Below are 22,032 nucleotides of genomic sequence, written 5' to 3'. Positions count from 1 at the left end.
ATGAAAAAGCAGATTAGAAAATTGGTCTTGTTTCTGGATAATGCTTCTTCTCACTGCAAGATTGCACTGTATAATGTTAAACTTTTTTTTCACTCATTACTACCTCACATTGTCAAACCTTGAACCAAGATATTATCCAGAATTGTAAAATGATCTGTAGAGGCTACTTTATTAAGACACATTTTAACAATACCATAACCAACGCCTTGATATGTGTTACAGTGGCTTGGAATACTTTGTCACAGATTACAATAAAAAACTTTATGTGTAATATAGATGCGAATAGTTTGGAAGAAGAGGATTCCACTGCACAATTATTTACCACCATCAAAGATACATTCATGGTTTAGAACGATGTGTTAATAGAAAGTGGAGAATTGACAAAGATTTGGTGTCACACTGAAGATCAATTGCTTTAATTTTTGTATGTTCTCTCTTAAACAACCTTTTGTTTTTGATTCCCTAAGGAAGGTCACTATTTGAAGGTTTCACTGTATAATAAAAATTCTTTTAGAGATTAAAAAGTGTTTATTTTACATTACTTTTCAAATATTGTGATTATATAAATCTATACACCAACTTTCTTAAAAAATTTATAAACAAATAGATGTTCTCCTGGTATTTTTCTCTCAAGAACAATTTGACTGTTAAAACCTAATCTTTCCATATTTTTTACAATATCTTCTAGTCTGTTCTCTTTTAACAATACAACATAACACACACCTTTTTCCGAAAGTATATTTGGTAAATTATTTAATAGTTTATCAGTAATTTCACGGCCATCACTTCCCCCAGCCCAAGAACGATTTAATCCATTACCACACATTTCCTCCTGTTCTGTCACAACATACGGAGGATTGAACAAAACAATATCACAAATGTTATTTTTAAAATTAGTCAATAGGTCCATTGTCATGGTTTCGACAGTACTTTTGTTTAATTTACTTGTAAGCTGAGCAGCTAAGCAACATTGATTGTTTACATCAGTACCAAAGTATGCACAGGATGTTCCAAACATCTGGAACATCGCACTGATGATAACGCCACTGCCTGTTCCTATTTCGGCTATAACAGTAGGCTGCAAACTTTTTAAAAACAGAGAGTCCGACTCTAGTGCATCTAAGAATAAAAATGTATCTTCTCTCGGCTCGTACACTTCAGGAAATTGTTCTAATGAATAAATAGGTGTTGAAAGATTCATGTTAACTGGCACTAGCTTGAGTCTCCTCAGTAGTTTCTAAAACTGCTTTCCTTTTTAACACTTCTTTATCTAAATTAGCATGAACCTTGTTTAATCTCTCCTGTGTATTTTGCAGTACATTTGTCAACACTGTAACTCTCTGTTTGGCATTAATAAGCTTTTTAACGTAGATATCCAAGTCCTGGGTGTGCTGTTGTGACTCAGAAATTGACTTGAGTTCTTCACTGAGACTTTCAATACACTGTTTCAGTTCCAATTGAGATATTCTGTAACAAAATACATATGTTGGAATAATTTGGACACAGGTGCAAATAAAGTTAGACAATGAAATAACAAAAACAATAATTGCAACAAAAGCCCTCAATTAGGGATGTGGTCCATCACCTACACTTTTTAACATATACACAGATCAGGCTTTGAAAAGATGGTATAGAAAATGTACAAGAGAATATCGTCGCCTTAGTACTATAACTTGATAACTCCAAAATTGACGTTTTTGAGATAACTAGTTCACAAGATGTATTTTATTTGCCTCCATATTGTGTAAAAACTTGATAGCTCTCTCCAAACGGGTTAAGTATTTATTTATGATTGACGAAAGTTGATAAAACTCAAATGCCCCTAATATTCAGTGCTAAAACTTGACAAGATAGGTTATCAAGCTATTATTTAATCGAAATAATCGTGAATAAGACATACACTGAATGCTATAACTAAATAACTCGAATTATCTAGTTGGAGCACGTGTTTTTCTGAAACCATTGAGCTTACCACATAATTGCTATCTGTTTATTCGGTTCATTTTAATGCAAGAATTCGAGAATTGTTAGCAGATCTGGCAACCCCCATGGCAGAGGGCTAATTTTCAACAAAATAATGTTTAAAATATTAGCTGTGTTAAGTTCACTTATATGCAACTTGGCACAACATCCGACATTACCAAATGTTAACATTATGGTAGTGCTAAAAGTTGATAACTTTAATTTTTCATGGTTTTTTCCATATTGGAAAACAAATTTGCACCGTATTCCTAAATAGATCAGTTGCCAAAAAGTTAAGGAACAGTATTTTAGAGCCGTAGAGTGAATTCCGTATTTACCAACATCATGGTAGCAGCACAAATATCTTTAAAATCTTTAAACTCGTTTATCTCAAAATTACTAATTTCGAGTTATAAAGTTATAGTATATAGAATATGAAGACCACACAGAAGAAAGGCGAAATGTCACAAAGAGGTTAATTTGAGAAAATTGAATTTGAAATTGAAACCGTTCGCCTTTCTTCCCTGTACGAAGAATTTTATAACGTGTTTTAAGCTATGAGGATTCGTCTTTTTCCCATGTTTGAATGACTCACATAAAACTACTACTAAAAACCTACATATTGCTGCTCTGAACCAAAAATAATAAAAAATTGACATTTCGCCTTTCTTCCGTGTGGTCTTCATATATTACATTCACTACCTTTTGCCCATGACCAAAAAGAGGCGGCCCAGAGCATGATTTGAGGACCAGGTAGAAAAAGGACTTGAAAGTGTTAGGAGTGCGAAATTGGAAAGCCAAGGCGAAGGATAGGAAGGAATGGAAGCTGATACTGGAACAGGCAAGACTGACCATGAGTTGTAGAGCCAATGGTGATGATGGTGATTCCTACATGAAGCAGAAGTACGGCCAGTGATTGCAATACGAAATAAAATAAGAAAGTTGAATTGGACTACTCCAGGTTGATTGCCGAGTACTACGATCAGAAAATGCCGGGAGATCACATAATCGAAGTAAGACTCACGGAGTAGCTGGCGTTACTGATGGAGGCTTTTTGTCCGTCAGCAATCAACACGTTAATGAGATGTCTCCAAATCACCAGAGAGGACAGAATTACAATAATTATAAAACGTTAGAAAACAGAGCCATGACGGCTCCGTTTTGAGTTGTATGGGCATGTAAAGAATGCCAGAGCACAGGTGGCCGAAAAGAATATAGGACTGGAACCCGTAAGGAAGCAGACGGACAGGAAGACCTGCTATGAGATAGAAAACGTACATAGGAAATGCTATGATAGAGACCATAATATAGAAAATGACTGGGAGAATAGCCTGCTGTGGAGGACGAAAATGATGAACTCATAATGGGAAAAAGCAGAAGAAGGAATAATTTGGCATGTTTTATATTATAAAAAAAATTAATAATAGGAGGCAAACATTTTCTCAAACAACTGCTTCATGATAGCAGTATTATTGTCAATAACAAGCTGACACTTTTTTTTTTTAAGTTTAACGATTATCGATAACGATAGGTCTTTTAAAAAACCGGTGTTTTTATTGTGATAGGTTTCGAATTCGAAATTACCTTATCGCCAATACACCTGCCACACGACCTCTCGCCTCGCTTGCCAAACTCGAACTCGAAGGTATTAGCAAGAATACTAGAGACAAGAATAAAAACACAAATAGAAACAACTATGGAAGACACACAGTGTGGATTCAGGAAGGACAGAAGCACGCAAGACCTAATATTCACATTAAGACAAGTAAGTGAGAAGGTAATCAAGAAAAATAGAGAGATACATATGTGCTTCATTGACCTGGAAAAGGCGTTTGACAGAATCCGAAGAAAGGACGTTTGGAAGACACTAACAGAAAGGGGAGTCGACAGACACATAATAGAAGTAATAAAGGATATGTACAAAAATAATACAAATACAGTAAGAACCAATAACGAGGAATCCAGAGAATTTTCTACAAGTCAAGGCGTCAAACAGGGATGCGTGCTGAGTCCACTGCTATTCTCAGTGGTACTGGATGAAGCGATAAAGAAAGCCAAGAGAAGAATGAGAAAACTAACATTAGGATACTGGCAAATGAAACAGACTCAACTATCGGAGCTACTATTTGCAGACGACATGGTATTGATAGCAGAAAACAGAGAAGACTTACAGAACAATCTTGAAATCCTAGAAGAAGAACTATCAAACATAAATATGAAAATTAATACAGAGAAAACAAAAACAATGATAATTTCAAATACGAGGAAGACACACGCAATAGAATTAGACGGGAAACAACTAGAGCAAGTGGAATATTTTAAATACCTAGGAGTAATAATCGAATCAAATGGTAAACAAGACATGGAAATAAACGAGAGAATGGGACGAACAGGAAGCTTATTTAACACTATGAAAACAACATTTTTTGGGAAAAAAGGGATACCGGAAAAAGTAAAAACGGCAGTCGTTAAATCAGTAGTTAGACCAACAATCATGTATAGCAGCGAGACATGGACATTGACGGGGAGACAAAAATCCAGAGTCAATGCTATGGAAATGAGGTTCCTGAGGAAAATAGCAAACAGAAAAAGGACAGACAAAATACGAAACGAAACAATTAGACAAAACCTAAAACTAGAACCAATCAATGAAAAAATAGTAGAAGGACAACTTAGATGGTTCGGGCACGTGTGTAGAATGTCGAACGAGAGGCTAACAAAACGAGTGTTCGAAACGAGAGTGCAGGGGAAAAACAAAAAAAGGGAGACCAAGAGTTATGTGGGTAGATGAAATCAGGAAAGAAGTCGAGAAGAAGGGATTGACATTGGAAAGTGCAAGAAACCTAGCGCAAGATCGGAAAGCATGGAGACTACAATGCCAAACTCAACTCCACCAGCCTTACACCTAAAGGTAGAAAGGCTTAGGACTAAGTAAGTAAGTAACAAGCTGACAGAATATTCTAACCTTGTCGCTCTAACTCTTTCGTCTAATTGATCCACTGTAGGTTTTATCAGTCCCATTAAACCCTCGGCGAGGGTATCCCTTGTTGGATTGTCACAGAAATTTTCAGTATTGTCCTCTAAAGAAGTAGCAGTACTTTCAGAATCTAAATCCATTGCAAAATTTAATATAATCAAAACGTCAAAACAACAAAGTTGACAATCACGTTGACAAATGTCTAATTTCTTCTTTTTTCTTTTTTAAAAAATGACAGATGAGATGAAATCAAAATTGCTCTGATTTATAATTTCTGTGTTTATAATTATGTTTTAATGATATAATTTAAATAAGTTTATTGTTGCCAAATAGATTTATTACAACTTCTACTAGCTCCCTTCATCTATAATTTGGCAAAATAAATTTTAAACAGTTTAGTAAGCCATGACCTTCGTCTTAGATGTGGCAACACTGTCAATCTGTCACCGACATTTTGGGGACCGATTTACAGATAAAATAGTGGTCCTATAGCGGGAAGACCTGATTTTAAAGAGTTGTGTGTTATGTCTGATTAAATTAACACAAAATATTATTTATTTTACTTAGAAAATGGACACAGTCGCTGGTACACAAAATACACATTCGTTTTCGGCTTCAGAATAACAAGAAAAGTGTTCAATTTGTGACCAAAGACTTTTTAGTTTTGAAGTTATTGGTAATAATATCCAACTTAATTTATCTTTTAATAAAAGTATATAGTTAATAGTTACTTGAATTTCCATTGTTTCTTTAATTTTTAAGTCTGAACTTTGGCTCACCACACGCTTTCACAAGATAAAAATAAATATATGATACTCTTTTTCCATTTCATCAGATAATAACTTAATTTACACTTTCACTGAAATTGCAAAAATCCATTATCACCTAACTTGAAACACAGCCACCTAAAGCTAACGTTAGCTTTAGGTGGCTCGGTGGCTGTGGCTGTGCTTGAAACCATTGGTCATTTGTTTATGTTGCATCCGTTATCGATCAATTCGCTATCTACCTCGATTTTTGACCCTTCGCTACATTATCCATCATTCGCTATCTGTGGACCTCGATTTTTGGCCCTTCGCTTCGTTACCGAACGTATTCGCTGCGTATCTGTTAGTGTACAGATAGCGAATGATCGATAAAGCGAAAGGTCAAGAATGGCTATTTATAAATTAATTCACTCCTTTTCATGGGACTGTCCTTTTTAGCACTACTCCTTGCTTTGTCAAATACTCTGAAAGTCCTGGAAGTATTTTTGGAAAAGCATTTTCTCTAAAGGCCGCGTCCCACCATCAAATAATTTGATCAAACTGGTTTGAGCAAACTGAAAGTGACAGTTAGTGACGTCACATTCTGAGTGTTCACTGTGGATAATAATGAAAAATTTTAATTTTAAATAAAGTACAAGCAAGAATTGATCAAACTAGACTGATAGTGAGAGCACAGATTTTTAGAATTTCAAAAAAACTGCAATTGTGATGTCACTTTGACGTACTTCCGGAGTTTGCTCAAACTGTTTGATCAAATTATTTGATGGTGAGACGCGGCCTTAAGAGATGGTTTTTTCTTGGAAAAGTTTTTAACTCACAACAGAATGCTATATTTTATAAACACAGATATTTTATAGGCCCTCTATTCACTGTTGCCAAATTTCAATGTTCTGGCCTTGTGTTACAGGGGCTATGTAGTTACAGATTTCAATAGCTGTATAATAATTTTTTATGAAAAAGAAGAGGAAACTTCACTTAAAAACTAACTTCATAATAAATTTGTTTTGTGTTATGGCTGCTGAAATTTTGATGTTTGCGAGAAAACAAAAATAAAATTTCTAGAGTTGTCAATCACAAGTTTTTAATAACATATTTTCCCAAATTCATTGTGTAATTTGTTAACAAAACCAATTTTAATCTAACAATGGCCGAACAGTGAGTATCTCTTCGAAATTCTTTATCAGCCATGTCTATTATGTTTATTTAATTTTTTAGGAATGCGAATGATAACAACTGGTTTGGCTCTTGGATAAATGCTGCGAAGAATAAGGTATTTATTAATATTTAATTATATTTAATATCACTCGAGGAATGTGAACTATTTGTATTAATAAAATATTAAGAAATTTCTGGTGTTCTAATAAAAAATTTCTTTTACATCTATTTAACATTATGTTCTTTTGCCTACATGGTTTTAGCTATTTTTACATTATAAACATTTCGTTATAAAATATAAATTGTAGCAATTATGCTTTGTTTAAAGAATAATATTTGTTATCTATAGAAACCTTGAAAATTTATTAACATTGAATCAGTTTTATAAACTTAAATATTGCATTTTATTGATGATGGTCTGAAACAAGGCCAATATCTTAATTATTTTTAAATTTATTTAAACATACAAAGTATTGTAGGATGCCCACATTTACCTATATTTATTTATATTTTTTATCAGTGAAGATAACAAAGTTAACAAACAATTAAAAAGATTGTGTGGGTGCTTTATGTTTATCAACATATATTTAGTATTTTATGAGGATAAAATTTACCAAAACATTGCCACATTTTAGCATATTTATTTATAGTATTGTTCAAGCAATCTATATAGTGTAATAGGTAAGATTTGTAGCTTTGGGTAGTTCTTCTTTAAGCTATTAGGCCAGCAGCTGGTTTTTCTGGTAATTAAATATGTAGTTAAAAATATTTATTTATACTTAGGTAAATACCGTTAAAGCAGGACATAACATTGTATGTGTTAAAATTAATTTTGTCAATTTTTTAATTACATTTAACCTCACAGGGACCCTCCCTCTTACCGCTTGCTTGCATTAATAACTGATGTAGAATAGCTTTTATACAGTTCAAAACTTTTAAAATTCAGCACAAAATGCAAGCATGTCCCCGTCCTTTTTTTATTTATTAAAAATACAAAATCTAAAAATATTTTTTTAACAGAGTCTTTTCATTACTACATTTACTACACTTACTACTACACGTACACTTACTACACTTATGCTTGGAAACTGAATTGCACAACACAACAATTAGAATACTGATACACTTAACTCATTTTCTCCTTCTTCCGTATTTTCTTCGTCACTATCACCGCCCAATTCAATAATAAATTTATTTCCACCATTAATGTGGAAGTGCCCAATCTTCTTATAATTCTTCCACTTTGTTCACTTTGGAGATTCTTATCTGCCAGTCTACTTTGGTAATATTGGCTACTTCTTTTTTAATTATCTCAATTACCTTTTTGTCAAATTTAGGAAATGTATTTGAACACCTTATACTTGGTTTGAATTGTCCCCAAATTAACGCAATAGGATTGAAATCACAAAAATAGGGGGGAAGTCTCAATATAGTGTGTCCATGCTTTTCAGCAATACTCTCTAGAGCATATAATTTTCTAAATTGCTTCATGTGTAGAACTTCAATAAGTTGTTTTTTTGTGTAAAAATCTTCAAAATACAAATCATTTTCCATTAAAAAATTTTGCAGGTCAGCTTTCTTTGAAGATGTATTTGGTATTTTGGTGAGCTGTCGGGAATGATAGGAAGCGTTGTCAAACACTATTACGCTGTTTTTCTCAAAGTTTGGGATCAGCGAGTTTTCAAACCAATCTTCAAAAATGTCAGCTTCCATATTCTTGTGGTAGTCAACGTTACAATCTTCCATTTTCTTCCCACATAAAGCTTTCTTTTAAAGCATTCGGAACCCATCCCTCACTTCCTCCGCAATGTACAATAATTAGCCGCGAGCCTTTATTTGCAGGCATTTCTGGTATGCACATGCTTGAACCATCTGTCCATCCTTTCTTTACTGTATCGTGGGTATCATACCAAGTTTCATCTAAATAATAAATTCTCCTATTTTCTTGGCTATATTTAGTAATTTCTTGTAGGTACATATTACGTCTGTTGACTATTCTTTGGCTTTCCATGATTATTGCTTGACGTTTATTTATTTTTTTTTTTTTTAATTTAAAGCCATTTTTTTATCCAGTTTTGAAAAGTTTTCTCACAGCAGTTCATATTTCGACCGGTTGTTTCCAATTTCTTTCTTATTATTTCTATTGTAGGTATTTCATTGCTTTTGTAGTAGTCGTATATTGTGGTTTTCAATAGTTTTACAAGTGAAGGATTTAAAGGTTTTGAAAATTTGTAGTCACATCGTTTCTTGCGATGATAGGGTTCATTTTTAACTATTTTATATACAGTGGAAAGTGGAATTTCTGTTAAACCAGAGGTGGCTTGTGCCAATAGTGTTTCATCGAAGCCGAATTTCGTACGTAAATTTTTGTATACCTACATTCAAACATACTTGCTGTGTTTCAGCATTTAAATGCATTCGAATCTTCTTTACGGGCACTTTTAGTGATTACATTTTAGTAATTACATTCACACTAGCACTGGCAATTTCTACAATATCAGCGTTATCGTAAGCGATATTTACATTATCGTACGGGCGCGACATCACTATTCACAATAATTAAATTACAATAATCAACACTTTACACTCTCCAAACGAAATACTAAACCAATATTCAAAATAATTACAGCAAACAAAACACTCGAATCACTACACTGCTACCGAACTAAAACTACTATCGTTTTGCATGAAACTTGTGAATAGATGGGCGGTCTGGGCGTAAAACCACAGATGTGTTCAAAGGGCCGCTTCTTAAACATTTGACCTAATATCTTTATTTGAAGAATATCATATTTCACCGGCTTAAAGCTATTCCACAATATGTTTTACTTGGACTATACCTACTTATTTTTAAGGTCCATAATTCCACCCCATAAAGTATAATCAAATATATTGAATTTTTCATAAACCTACAGCCCTATTTCATATTTAGTTTATTAGTACATTGCTCATCTTCATAAAAATGGTCTTATTGACTCTATTTTACCTTTGATATTGAATGAATTAATGCTGTGTAGAAATAGACACAAGCATAAATAACTTTTCTTAAGTTTCTTTTGATCCAGTGATAAGTTGACAGCTGTTAATATTGCTAACAATACAGTGATGAGTGCACTAATAACCAGCAAAGTAACGTAAAAGATGGAAAACATAATACATTGTGTAATAAAAAGAGATTACACTAGTAGAGGTGGGAAATTTAACAAGAGAAAACTATAAATTGACATCATATTGATAGTTTCCCACCCTTAGACATATTGGATGAGTTTGGCAATTACCACTGTGACTGTGACAGTTTTAGTTCACATATTCCTCTAATACATCTAAAGGGGGGAAACTATCAATTTAATGTCAATTTATAGGTTTCTAGCTCTATATTTTCCACCTCTGCTAGTTTCATATCTTTTTATTTCACAGCATATGTTTTCCATCTTTTGCGTTATTTTGCAGATTGTTAGTATAATAGGTATGTTCACACTAAAGGTAGCATTCTCGGCTGACTAAATGGTAGTGTTTAGCCATCTTGATGACAAACAACTGGAAGTCAGGAACTCGAGCGTGTCTACAGTACCAAAAATTGAAAATATCGCGCCACATTGTTTCACCTACTGGAAGTTTTCTACCACCTTCCAGCCGATTCGAACATGTCCACATAGACATTATAGTGATGCCGGTCTCAGAAGGAAACAGATACTGTCTAACATGAGTCGACCGTTTCACACGTTGGCCAGAAGCTTTCCCGATGCCTAATCAAGAAGCAGACACAGTAGCCAGAACATTTTTTTCTGGTTGGATAGCTTGTTTCGGCACTCCCAAGCGCATCACAACATATCAAGGCTGACAATTCGAATCGCATCTCTTCAAATCAATCTGCAAATTAACTGGAACTACCCATTTAAGGACAACCGCCTATCATCCGCAAGCAAATGGTATAGTAGAAAGGTTTCATAGACAGTTAAAAGCAGCAATTCGATGTCATGAAAACATCCGATGGACCGAAAGCCTACCTTCAGTGTTACTGGGCATACGAGCAGCGTGGAGAGAAGATTTATTGAGAGAAGAACTATTGTTTTCGTCGCGAAGAAACACCGACGACAGTGCTCACATATACTTAAGAAGGCTTCGAAACCATTTCGAAAACCTCCGTCCTACGCAACCGTCGCATCATGGATCCAAAAGCACCTTCATTTTCAAAGACATGAAACCCACCTCTCACGTTTTCATCTACCGTGATACAATCAAAAGCAGCTTAGAAAACCCATAACACGGTCCTTTTCCAGTTATTAAGCGAGGTGACAAGACTTTTGTCGTCCGTGTAAATGGAAAAGAAACAACAATTTCCATAGACAGATTGAAGCCGGCGTACGAGCTTCACGAAAGTATCCATCACGAGCCAGAAAGAATGGCAGTGTCCAGCAAAACGAACACAGACAATGAAAACAACAGACTGAAGAGAAAAGCAAGATTTACCGGAAGTTATCAAGAAAGTGTCGGGCATTAGTGAATTCAGTGATTTTTTTTCTCCTCGTATAAACACTGCAATGTATTTTCTGTTATTTTCAATTTTCATTATATGATATGTATTACCTAGCGGCTTATATTTCTCGAAGGAGGTGTATAGCGATACGCTTTAATTACTATTTTTGCTATTTTTTTTTTATTTTTAATAACTTTTTCAAAATGAAATAATATGTTCCATTTAAAATTCACATGCGTAGAATGGCCTATTAGTTTTAAGAAACGAAATATATCAGTTCTCAGCTTTTTAAAAAAACCAGATGTTATACGCCCTTGTATGGGAAATTACCTTATCAAACCCTAGGCCCATAAATTAGTTTAAAAACCACAAACTAATGTTTTTAGTTTAGCGGAGTCGTTTTCACCAGTCTCGGTCGATTTCGCATCCCGGCAAGTGGTCTGACACTCTTACGAGATCTATAAGCAAAACACCTTTTTTTACCAAAATAAATAAGTATGTATATTATTGACAGTTGTTTGCGTTTTAATTAATATTTACTTTGTATAATTAATTCCGTCAACACACACCAAACGGAACATTATACATTGTTAAGCAAGCCAAGACTCACAAAGGGTTGTAGCACCATTAGAAGAAGAAGAAGTAATATTTATGTAAATATTGAGATTAGATTCATCTAAATGTCAAACAAGAAATGAAATGTTAAGACAAATGAAGGGTACAGGGGAAGAACGGCAATAGTCCATTTGGATTTTTTTCTAGCAAGCTGATAGTTAAGATTTATTAACTAATTATAAAGTCAAATTAAAAAAAAAAAGAAAGTGTGTGTACTTTGTATGCATGTAAGAAGTTATACTTCTATTATATGATTTCAACGAAATAAATATACTTCAACAGTTTATTTTTATTTAATTTAAATAATAAATTAATTTTAATGCTTGCCACTTTCCGAAAATAAAAAAAAGCCACAGGGTCCGGGGTACCAATAGCCCATGGGGTCTTTGTGTATACATTTTCTCAGACGTAATGACAATTCGTGGTAACAAACAGACGAAGTGAAGTATAAAATATAAAAACAATTTAATAATACTTATCGTACTCCCGAGGAAAACAAATCCAAATAGTCCATTCTTTCACGGTTTTTGCTCTAAATTTTAAAGAACCGCTTGGATTGACATGAAATTTGGCATACGCATAGCTTACATGTCAAAGAAAAAAAGTGATATTGTGCCGACGTGTGCTTTTGCCCTGGGGGTGACTTTCACCCCCTCTTGGGGGTGAAAAAATATATGTCCAAAACAACTCAGGAAATGGGTAAACTGACTAATTTTAAGTAACTTTTGTTCTATAGAGCTTTTTCGCCAAGTCAACACTTTTCGAGTTATTTGCGAGTGAATATGTTCATTTTTCAACAAAATAACCACATTTTTAGACGGTTTTTCGCAAATAACTCAAAAAGTAAGTATTTTGTCGAAAAAACCGTTCTTAGCAAAAATATAGCCTATAAAAAAGCAAAAAAAAAATGGTGTACGCGTTAGGTCTCTGGATCTCGTAGAACCAGAGTTATAGCCAATGAAATATAGATTCATATTCACCAAATTTCAAATAGAATATTTCGACGTGAAATATCCAAAAAATTAAGCACTTTTTGGGGAAAACCCATTTTAACTTTTTTAGTGTTTAAAAAAAGCTTTATTTCTGTTTTTACGAAAAGTTTCTAGCATTAAATTTAAGCAAGTTACGCTCAAAATAAAGTTAGTCCCTTTTGTTTTTGCAAAAAAAATCGGGAAGACCACCCCCTAATTAGCAACTTAAATGAAATTAATCGTTGCCGCTCCATAAATTATTTTACTTATATTGTGTTTATATGATCTGTAAGTTTCATCGATTCAAAGTGTTTATTTTTGAAAAAATTTGGTTTCAAAGTAAAATTTTTAAAAATTTAAATTTTGAAAAATATGCTTTTTTTCAAAATAACTTAAAAATTGTTAGAGATACCAGAAGTCTCGAAATACAAAAAAAGTCAGATTTGCTTTTCTGAATATCATGTATTTTTTTGTTGTTCTGTTAGACAAAAATTGATCAAGATTTGGTGTTTCTAAATTTGCATACATTCGTGATCAGTGACTCGTTCAACCCCTTTTAACTACAGCCGTTTCAATAATAAGGACTTTGAACCGATGAAACTTACAGATCATATAAACAATATATACACGAGTCAAGAAACTTGTGAAGTCGTTACGATTAAGTTCATTTAAGATACTAATTAGGTGGTGATTTTTTCGATTTTTTTACCAAAACCAAAAGGGACTAACTTTATTTTGAGCGTAACTTGTTTAATTTTGATGCTAGAAATTTTTTTTATAAAACAAAAATGAAGCTTTTTTTAAACACTTTAAATAAGTTTAAATGAGTTTTCCCCGAAATGTGCTTCATTTTTGGTTATTTCACGTTAAAGTATTCCACTTGGGATTTGACGAATATGAACCTATATTTCATTAGCTATAATTCTGCTTCTACTAAATAAAAAAAACGTGATATATTCACTATTTTTTTAAATTTTTTATAGGCTATATTTTTGCTAAGAATGCTTTTTCGACAAAATACTTACAATTTTAGTTATTTGCGAAAAACCGTCTAAAAGCGTGGTTATTTTGTTGAAAAAATGAACATATTCACTGCCAAATAACTCGAAAAGTATTGACTTAGTGAAAAAACTCTATAGAACAAAAGTTACTTTAAATTAGCCAGTTTACCCATTTCCTGACTTTGTTTGGACGAATATTTTTTAACCCCCAAGAGGGGGTGAAAACCACCCCCAGGGGCAAAAGCACATATCGACACAATATCACTTTTTTTCTTTGACTTGTTAGCTGTGTGCATGCCAAATTTCATGTGAATCCAAGCGGTTCTTTAAAATTTAAAGGTTTTGCAATATTTTACCGTTAATGAATGGACTAAAAGACACAAAAATTATAATAAATATGTTTACTAAAAACTCTAATATATTCTTTTCACACCTTTTTTTTGCACTGATATATAGATACATAATTTGAAAGATTTAGCAACTAACGCCATACTGTCTGTGTGCGCATGCGCGCAATATTATGAAATTTTACCCTCAATCAATATAACTTAAAAAAAATAATCAGTCAAATTTAAAGAATAAAAATAAAATAATAATTACTTATGTCCAGTTGCACCAACAAATAAGCGATTGATTTTTTTATTTGGATTGCCTGTTATTTTAAAATATAATAATTGTCAAAAAACTGTCAATTAAAAACAGAAATTTTAACGATTCTCTCGAAAAACATTAAATTTTTTACCATCAAATATAATAACAGAACACTTTTCTTTCGAAAAAGGTTAAAATTTAATATTTTTTGGGAGAATCATTAAAATTTCTGTTTTTAATTTGACAGTTTTTTGACAATTATATTTTAAAATAAACGGGCAATTCAAATCAATCGTTTATTTGTTGGTGCAACTGGACATTAGATTTTATATTATATGATATTGACTTTATAATAAGTTAATAAATATTAACTTTCAGCTTGCTCGAAAAAAATCCAAATGGACTATTGCCGTTCTTCCCCTGTACCCTTTAAATGTGTTCAGAAGGTTTTTATCTGCTGGCTACAAACACTAATCTGCTTTGCTTTTAAAGTCAGCTGCTGAGGGTTGGTGAACATACTTATCAACACAAATTCAAAGAACACTTTGAAATTTACATCAATTATTTGTCTCCTTTTCATTACACTTACAAGAGTCAAGAGGGAGAGTGGGGAGATAATTTTTTAAGAGTTACTGTTACTAAACTTTACATTAACATAAGGAAATACAATAATATTAAAGTTAGCAAGGTCAGAACCATAATACACTCACCGGCACAAAATTCTGCCACCCAAAATTTTTGATTAAGTTTGACAATTTATAACTTTATTATTTGTGCTCTGATTTTCAAGATTCTTGCACCAGTTTGTAGCTACATGTATTGATATCGTTTGGTATTATTCCGATAACAAAAAAAAATTCTTGCATGGCATTATACAGGGGTGAATGGAAGCGTTATATTTTCTCCTAACTTTACAAAATTCTGTGGCAAAATGGAATAGCTGATTTTGTTTCATAGTCCTGTCGGATTATCCCGGAGGCATCACTAACATTTTGTTTTTTGAATTATCCGAATATCTCTTTTCTTGGAAGAGCTGTGCCATTTTTTGTAAATAAAAACACTGATTAACTCGCAGATAAGATTAGAATGGCCCGCATGGAGGCCAGATCTCAATCCTCTTGAGCATTTATGGGTTGAATTAAAAAAAGCTATGCGCAGTTCTAGGCCTCTAGAAAATTTTTTACAGTTATGGCTCTGATAGAGGAATATCGGGCTATTCCCTAGGCAAGGATAACACATCTTTATTCAATGCTAAACAGATTGCGAGCAGTCGTTGCTGCAAGAGGTGGACATACCCGCTATTGAATTGTTTGGTTTTGTTGTTAATTTTGTTTTGTTAATTTTAGTGAGTTTGGTATTTTTAATTAAAAGAACCTTCAAAGCAGTGTTTTTATTTACAGCTCTTACAAGAAAAGAGATATTTGGATAATTCAAAAAACAAATAGTCCTGTCGCCAGGGGGGGTACAACGGCCTTCTTAATTCAGATGGACTTACCCAAGTTTTTTATGTATTTTGGCCCGTAGAACACGAATTTTTTGGGTAACAGTTGATCCGGATGTCGATAAGATTGTTATAAACAAAGAAGTTGAGGAATTACATAACAGCGATAAACAATTTTTTCTATTTTTTGGGTCATTCTAACCAAAAAATGTTCCTACAAGTTTTTTCGTAGGATGCATAGTTTTCGAGATAAACGCGGTTGAACTTTCAAAAAATCGAAAAATTCCAATTTTTGAACCCGAATAACCTTTGAATAAAAAATAAAATAGCAATTCTGCTTACCGCCTTTAAAAGTTTAAGTCATATTTTATCTGTTTTGAATATTTGCATTGCTAAAAATTTATTTTTTGATAGTTAAAAAAAACTATAAACACATAGTGTTTCCCGTGCCTAATACATGCGTTTTAATGCATGCTACGTAGAAATAGCCCCGCTTGCACTTTTACCTCCTCTACCTACTCATTCGATTTTAAATGAGAAATCATTGAAAACATCACTCAAGCACTAGGTGTTTATAGCTTTGTTTTAACAATAAAATAATAAATTTTTAGCAATACAAATAATTAAAATCGATATAATTTGACTTGAACTTTCCAATGCGGTAAACAGAATTGCTATTTTATTTTTTAATCAAAAGTTATTCGGGTTCAAAAATTGCAATTTTTCGATTTTTTGAAAGTTCAACCGCGTTTATCTCGAAAACTATGCATCCTACGAAAAAATTTGTAAGAACATTTTTTGGTTAGAATGGCCCAAAAAATACAAAAAAATGTTTTCTTTTGCAAGAAATCGCTGTTATGTGATTCCTCAACTTCTTGGTTTATAACAATCTTATCGACATCCGGATCAACTGTTACCCAAAAAATTCGTGTTCTACAGGTCAAAATACATAAAAAAAACTTGGGTAAGTCCATCTGAATACAGGAGGCCGTTGTACCCCCCAGGTCCTGGCGACAGGACTAAAGACCTTAGTGATACTTCCAGGATAATACAAAAGGAGTATGAAACAAAATCAGCGCTCAAAATTTTTCCACAGAATTTTTTAAAGTTAAGAGAAAATACAACGCTTCCATTCACCCCCGTATAATGCCATCTAAGCAAAAAATTTTTGTTACCCGAATAATAAAAAACGACATCAATACATTTACCTACAAACTGATGCAAGAATCTTGAAAATCGGAGTACAAATAATAAAGTTATAGATTGTCAAACTTAATCAAAAATTTTGGATGGCGGAGTTTTGTGCCGGCGAGTGTATGTACTTTAAAACAAAGAAAAGTTAGAAATCCTCTTTGTGGATCAGTTGAGTTTTTCATTCCATTTTACTCAAATACTTTTGAGCCCAAGTCATTTAAAAATATTTTTATTTCGAATCAAAACATCTTTTTGCACTTCGTTTTGTAGGAATAAAGATAAATATCTTAAGGCATATAAATATCCACTATTATTGATGCAGTTAAATAGTTTGGAAGTTGGTGGTTGGTTACTGACATTGAATTTTGCTACTGAGTATTGAAATTATGTATTTAATGCTAAGGCTTAAAAAAATAAACTTTGACTCGTATACAAGTGCAATAATAGCAAATTAGTGCCGTCCCAAATGACAGGACCTCTATGTATTGATTTATGAACTTATAATAGTCTGTGAGCATAAATACACATGAATACATTATCAGCAATTGAATTCCTTAAAATGATCAACAGATAAAAAACAAAACATATTATTTAAACTTTATTTTTGTTGACACCAAGAAACCAATTTCAGGAAAGGTGCTTTAAAAGCTTAGATGATATGCAAAACTTATTTGGTTATGTAAGTGTGCTCAATATTACACTGAAATAGATAATTTTGTCATAATTTTTAACCAGACAACATTTTTCTTCATATGGAATTAAATATAATTTTTAAGTGAAAGTCTTGCTTTTAATAAAATTAAAATAATATTAAAAACAAACCTTTATTGGGACCAATTATCTGGTAACACCTTTGTGGTTTATAAAATTTGCAAACCAACTAATTGCCAGAGCAAAGAAGGCGGAGGGAGATCTAAGAGTTGCATCTCACTTCTCGCCTGTCCAGTGCAGTAAAATTCCAATGAAAAATATAATATATCAGTTTATTATAATAATTTACAATTTTCTTTTAGTCCATTCTTTCACGGTTTTTGCTCGAAATTTTAAAGAACCGCTTGGATTGACATGAAATTTGGCATACCTATAGCTTACACTTCAAAGAAAAAAAGTGATATTGTGCCGATGTGTGCTTTTGCCCTGGGGGTGACTTTCACCCCCTCTTGGGGGTGAAAAAATTTATGTCCAAAATAACTTCGGAAATGGGTAAACTCACTAATTTTAAGTAACTTTTGTTCTATAGAGCTTTTTCGCCAAGTCAACACTTTTCGAGTTATTTGCGAGTGAATATGTTCATTTTTCAACAAAATAACCACATTTTTAGACGGTTTTTCGCAAATAACTCAAAAAGTAAGTATTTTGTCGAAAAACCCGTTCTTAGCAAAAATATAGCCTATAAAAAAGTAAAAAAAATAGTGTACACGTTTGGTCTCTGGATCTCGTAGAACCAGAGTTATAGCCAATGAAAAATAGATTCATATTCACCAAATTTCAAATAGAATATTTCGACGTAAAATATCCAAAAAATTAAGCAGTTTTTGGGAAAAACCCATTATAACTTTTTTAAATTGTTTAAAAAAAGCTTTATTTCTGTTTTTACTAAAAGTTTCTAGCATTAAATTTAAGCAAGTTACGCTCAAAATAAAGTTGGTCCCTTTCGTTTTTGCAAAAAAAAATCGGGAAGACCACCCCCTAAGTAGCAACTTAAAATGAAATCAATCGTTACCGCTCTACAAATTATTTTACTTATGTTGTGTTTATATGATCTGTATGTTTCAGCGATTTAAAATGTTTATTTTTGAAAAAATTTGGTTTCAAAGTAAAATTTTTAAAAATTTAAATTTTGAAAAATATGCTTTTTTTCAAAATAACTTCAAAATTGTTAGAGATACCAAAAATCTCAAAATACAAAAAAAGTCAGATTGGCTTTTCTGAATATCATGTATTTTTTTGTTTTTCTGTTAGACAAAAATTTATTGAGATTTGGTGTTTCTAAATTTGCATACATTCGTGATCAGTGACTCGTTCAACCCTTTTTAACTACAGCCCTTTCAATAATAAGGACTTTGAACCGATGAAATTTACAGATCATATAAACAATATATACACGAGTCAAGAAACATGTGAAGTCGTAACGATTAAGTTCATTTAAGATACTAATTAGGGGGTGATTTTCTCGATTTTTTTACCAAAACCAAAAGGGACTACCTATATTTTGAGCGTAACTTGTTTAATTTTGATGCTAGAATTTTTTTTATAAAACAAAAATGAAGCTTTTTTTAAACACTTTAAATAAGTTGTAATGAGTTTTCCCCGAAATGTGCTTCATCTTTGGTTATTTCACGTTAAAGTATTTCATTTGGAATTTGACGAATATGAACCTATTTTTCATTAGCTATAACTCTGCTTCTACTAGGTGTAGAGGCGTGATATATACACCACTTTTTTAAATTTTTTACGGGCTATATTTTTGCTAAGAATGTTTTTTCGACAAAATACTTACTATTTGAGTTATTTGCGAAAAACCGTCTAAAAGCGTGGTTATTTTGTTGAAAAAATGAACATATTCACTGCCAAATAACTCAAAAAGTATTGACTTAGTGAAAAAACTATATAGAACAAAAGTTACTTAAAATTAGCCAGTTTATCCATTTCCTGACTTTCTTTGGACGAATATTTTTTCACCCCCAAGAGGGGGTGAAAACCACCCCCGGGCAAAATCACATATCAGCACAATATCACTTTTTTTCTTTGACTTGTTAACTATGTGTATGCCAAATTTCATGTCAATCCAAGCGGTTCTTTAAAATTTAGAGGTTTTGCAATATTTTACCGTTAAAGAACGGACTATTTGTAAACTTTAAAGTGACAAAACAATATTAAAGTTTCCCAAATGTATAACTTCTCTTATCTCTAAATAAATGAATATATAGTAGAATACATTTATGTTTCCAACAAACTTTACAAAATATATGAATTCATAATTACATTATCACAGTTACTACTGAGAACAATGAACAATAAACACTATGGTAGGAGAGCCCAAGCGGGGATTTTTGCAGTTACTCGAGCGCGTCAGATTATCATATGGGGAGAAACCTGGTGCCCTGCAGATGTACCTCTACCATATTATTAGCTCTTAACACAGGGGAGTTCGTTAAAGGGGGCCAAAAAAAAAATCTATCCTTAAAAATACTCAAAATTGTCAGATTAAGATAAGGTAAGTTAAGGACATACAAAACAGTGTATATTTCAAAAATCTGACGATTTGAGCGGGGCGGGCGTAAGGAAATGGAAAAGTTTCACAGAAAAAAAGCGAATACATAATTCGCGAAATGAACGTTAGATCAAAAAACTGAAAAATACGTTTTCAATATTTTTCAAAAATCTATCGAATGATACCAAACATGACCCCCTACAGAGAGGGGTGGGGGTAAATTTAAAAATTTATATACAAATCCCGCGATATTTCGCAAAATAAACATTAGATCGAAAAACTGCAAAATACACTTAATCAATATTTTTGAAAAATCTATCGAATGGTACCAAACACGACCCTCCACGGAGGTGGGGTGAAATAATTGCACACGCTAAAAATCAAGACGATCCTGATTTCGAGAAGCTGGGTTTCTCATTCCACATTTTTCGTCATGTATTTAAAAAAATTTGTAAAATTGACATTATCCAAATGGATTAAAAATCTTAGAACGTTTTTAGTCTTATCAGACCGTCATCAGTGAAAACATGATTAGTAATTGAAACTAGCCACATAGTAAGGTCTAATAACCCTTAGATTCAATATTGAATTTAGTAAATGTTATAATTTAATGCGGTACAGGGTTCAGTTGGTTGGTATCTTCCTCGGGAGACCCATGTAGTCCTTGTTTCGTGTAGGGATCAGTATGTTCCCTTAAAGTGATATTCTGGTCATTTAGCTAGAATGGCTCATCAAATCATGACATATTATGAGATATCGAAGGAAAAGGTTCAAACAAGAAGATGAGCTGCAGCATGTTACGTATCCCTACCATTCCTCAAGCAAAGGAGTAAAATTAATGTTTATATAACATATCAAAGAAAATTTTATAAGACATAGAGTATAGTACAAATGTCCACTATTACTTCATTACATCTGCTACTGAATATAGGTTTGTTATGGGTCATTCAACGAATATACGACTCTCTTGGATTATCTCTACAACGAATATTTTACTGTGCAAAATATGAAGAATGAAAGTAAATTGAAAATTACATTGTTGTTTATTGGAATAATTATTAGAGCCATTTACTTTCGTACTTCTTATGTTCTTCTTCTACGACACTACAGCCCAAATTGAGCTTTGGCCTCCTATATTTTTTGCCTCCACCCTTGTTTGTCTGTGACTGCTCTTCTCCATACACGGACTCCTAAAAGGGCTTGTGCGTCGCTGTTTACTGTGTCTTCCCAACGCTTTCTTGGCTTTCCAACCGGTCGCATCTAAACATTCCGTATATGTATTTGGACCATAGGAGTTTTCTATTGGTTCGTTGCAGCACGCGGTAATATTTTAACCAATAGGCGGCGAGGTTCCAGATGCATATACGGAATGTTGGTCGGTCCCAAATTCATATACGGATTGTTACAATATCGTACACCGAAAAAGATAAGTTTTTTTAGAGTCTTTTAAAAGGAGATTGATTTTAAAATACTTGTTACTGTATTATTAAATAAAAATAAAACAATTATAGTATTTCGAATGTTATTTGGTGCGAAATTCATATGCGGAATGTTAATTATTCGTAGACCAAAATAAATACAGAGAGAGTCTGTAATTTGAAATAAATTCAATATCTCAAATACTAATTGTTTTTTTGAAAATTGCTCAGACCCGTTGATTAGTATTT

General features: G+C 32.7%; 2 protein-coding genes across 4 annotated transcripts in view; one reads left to right on the top strand and one right to left on the bottom strand.

The window, feature by feature from the left end:
• Positions 1-505: 505 nt before the first annotated feature.
• On the bottom strand, positions 506-5,137 carry LOC114326864 (SNAPIN protein homolog). Of its 2 annotated transcripts, none has more exons than XM_028275317.2 (2): positions 4,928-5,137; positions 506-1,467 (listed from the first exon to the last, which is right to left on the bottom strand). In XM_028275317.2, the coding sequence occupies exon 2, from the start codon at positions 1,199-1,201 to the stop codon at positions 569-571; it is 633 nt and encodes a 210-aa protein (XP_028131118.2). In that variant the 5' UTR covers positions 1,202-1,467; positions 4,928-5,137; the 3' UTR covers positions 506-568. The 2 variants fall into 2 exon arrangements, with proteins under 2 accessions (XP_028131118.2, XP_028131119.1); XM_028275318.2 differs by having other exon boundaries at positions 787-1,467.
• Positions 5,138-6,676: 1,539 nt separating this feature from the next.
• LOC114326863 (BSD domain-containing protein 1-B) overlaps positions 6,677-22,032 on the top strand; it is a 39,777-nt gene continuing 24,421 nt past the window's right edge. The window contains exons 1-2 of one of the 2 annotated variants that reach the window (XM_050648849.1): positions 6,677-6,861; positions 6,922-6,976. In XM_050648849.1, the coding sequence (XP_050504806.1) occupies positions 6,851-6,861; positions 6,922-6,976 (66 nt within the window). In that variant the 5' untranslated portion in view covers positions 6,677-6,850. The remainder of the gene's footprint in view (positions 6,862-6,921; positions 6,977-22,032) is intronic. The other variant, XM_050648848.1, reaches the window with a different exon arrangement.

The sequence above is a fragment of the Diabrotica virgifera genome, chromosome 4 (genome assembly GCF_917563875.1).
Source record: "Diabrotica virgifera virgifera chromosome 4, PGI_DIABVI_V3a".
In the NCBI taxonomy this organism is placed as follows: domain Eukaryota; kingdom Metazoa; phylum Arthropoda; class Insecta; order Coleoptera; family Chrysomelidae; genus Diabrotica; species Diabrotica virgifera.
The sequence above is the reverse complement of the archived record's forward strand: the minus strand, read 5'-3'. Positions and strand labels throughout refer to the sequence as shown.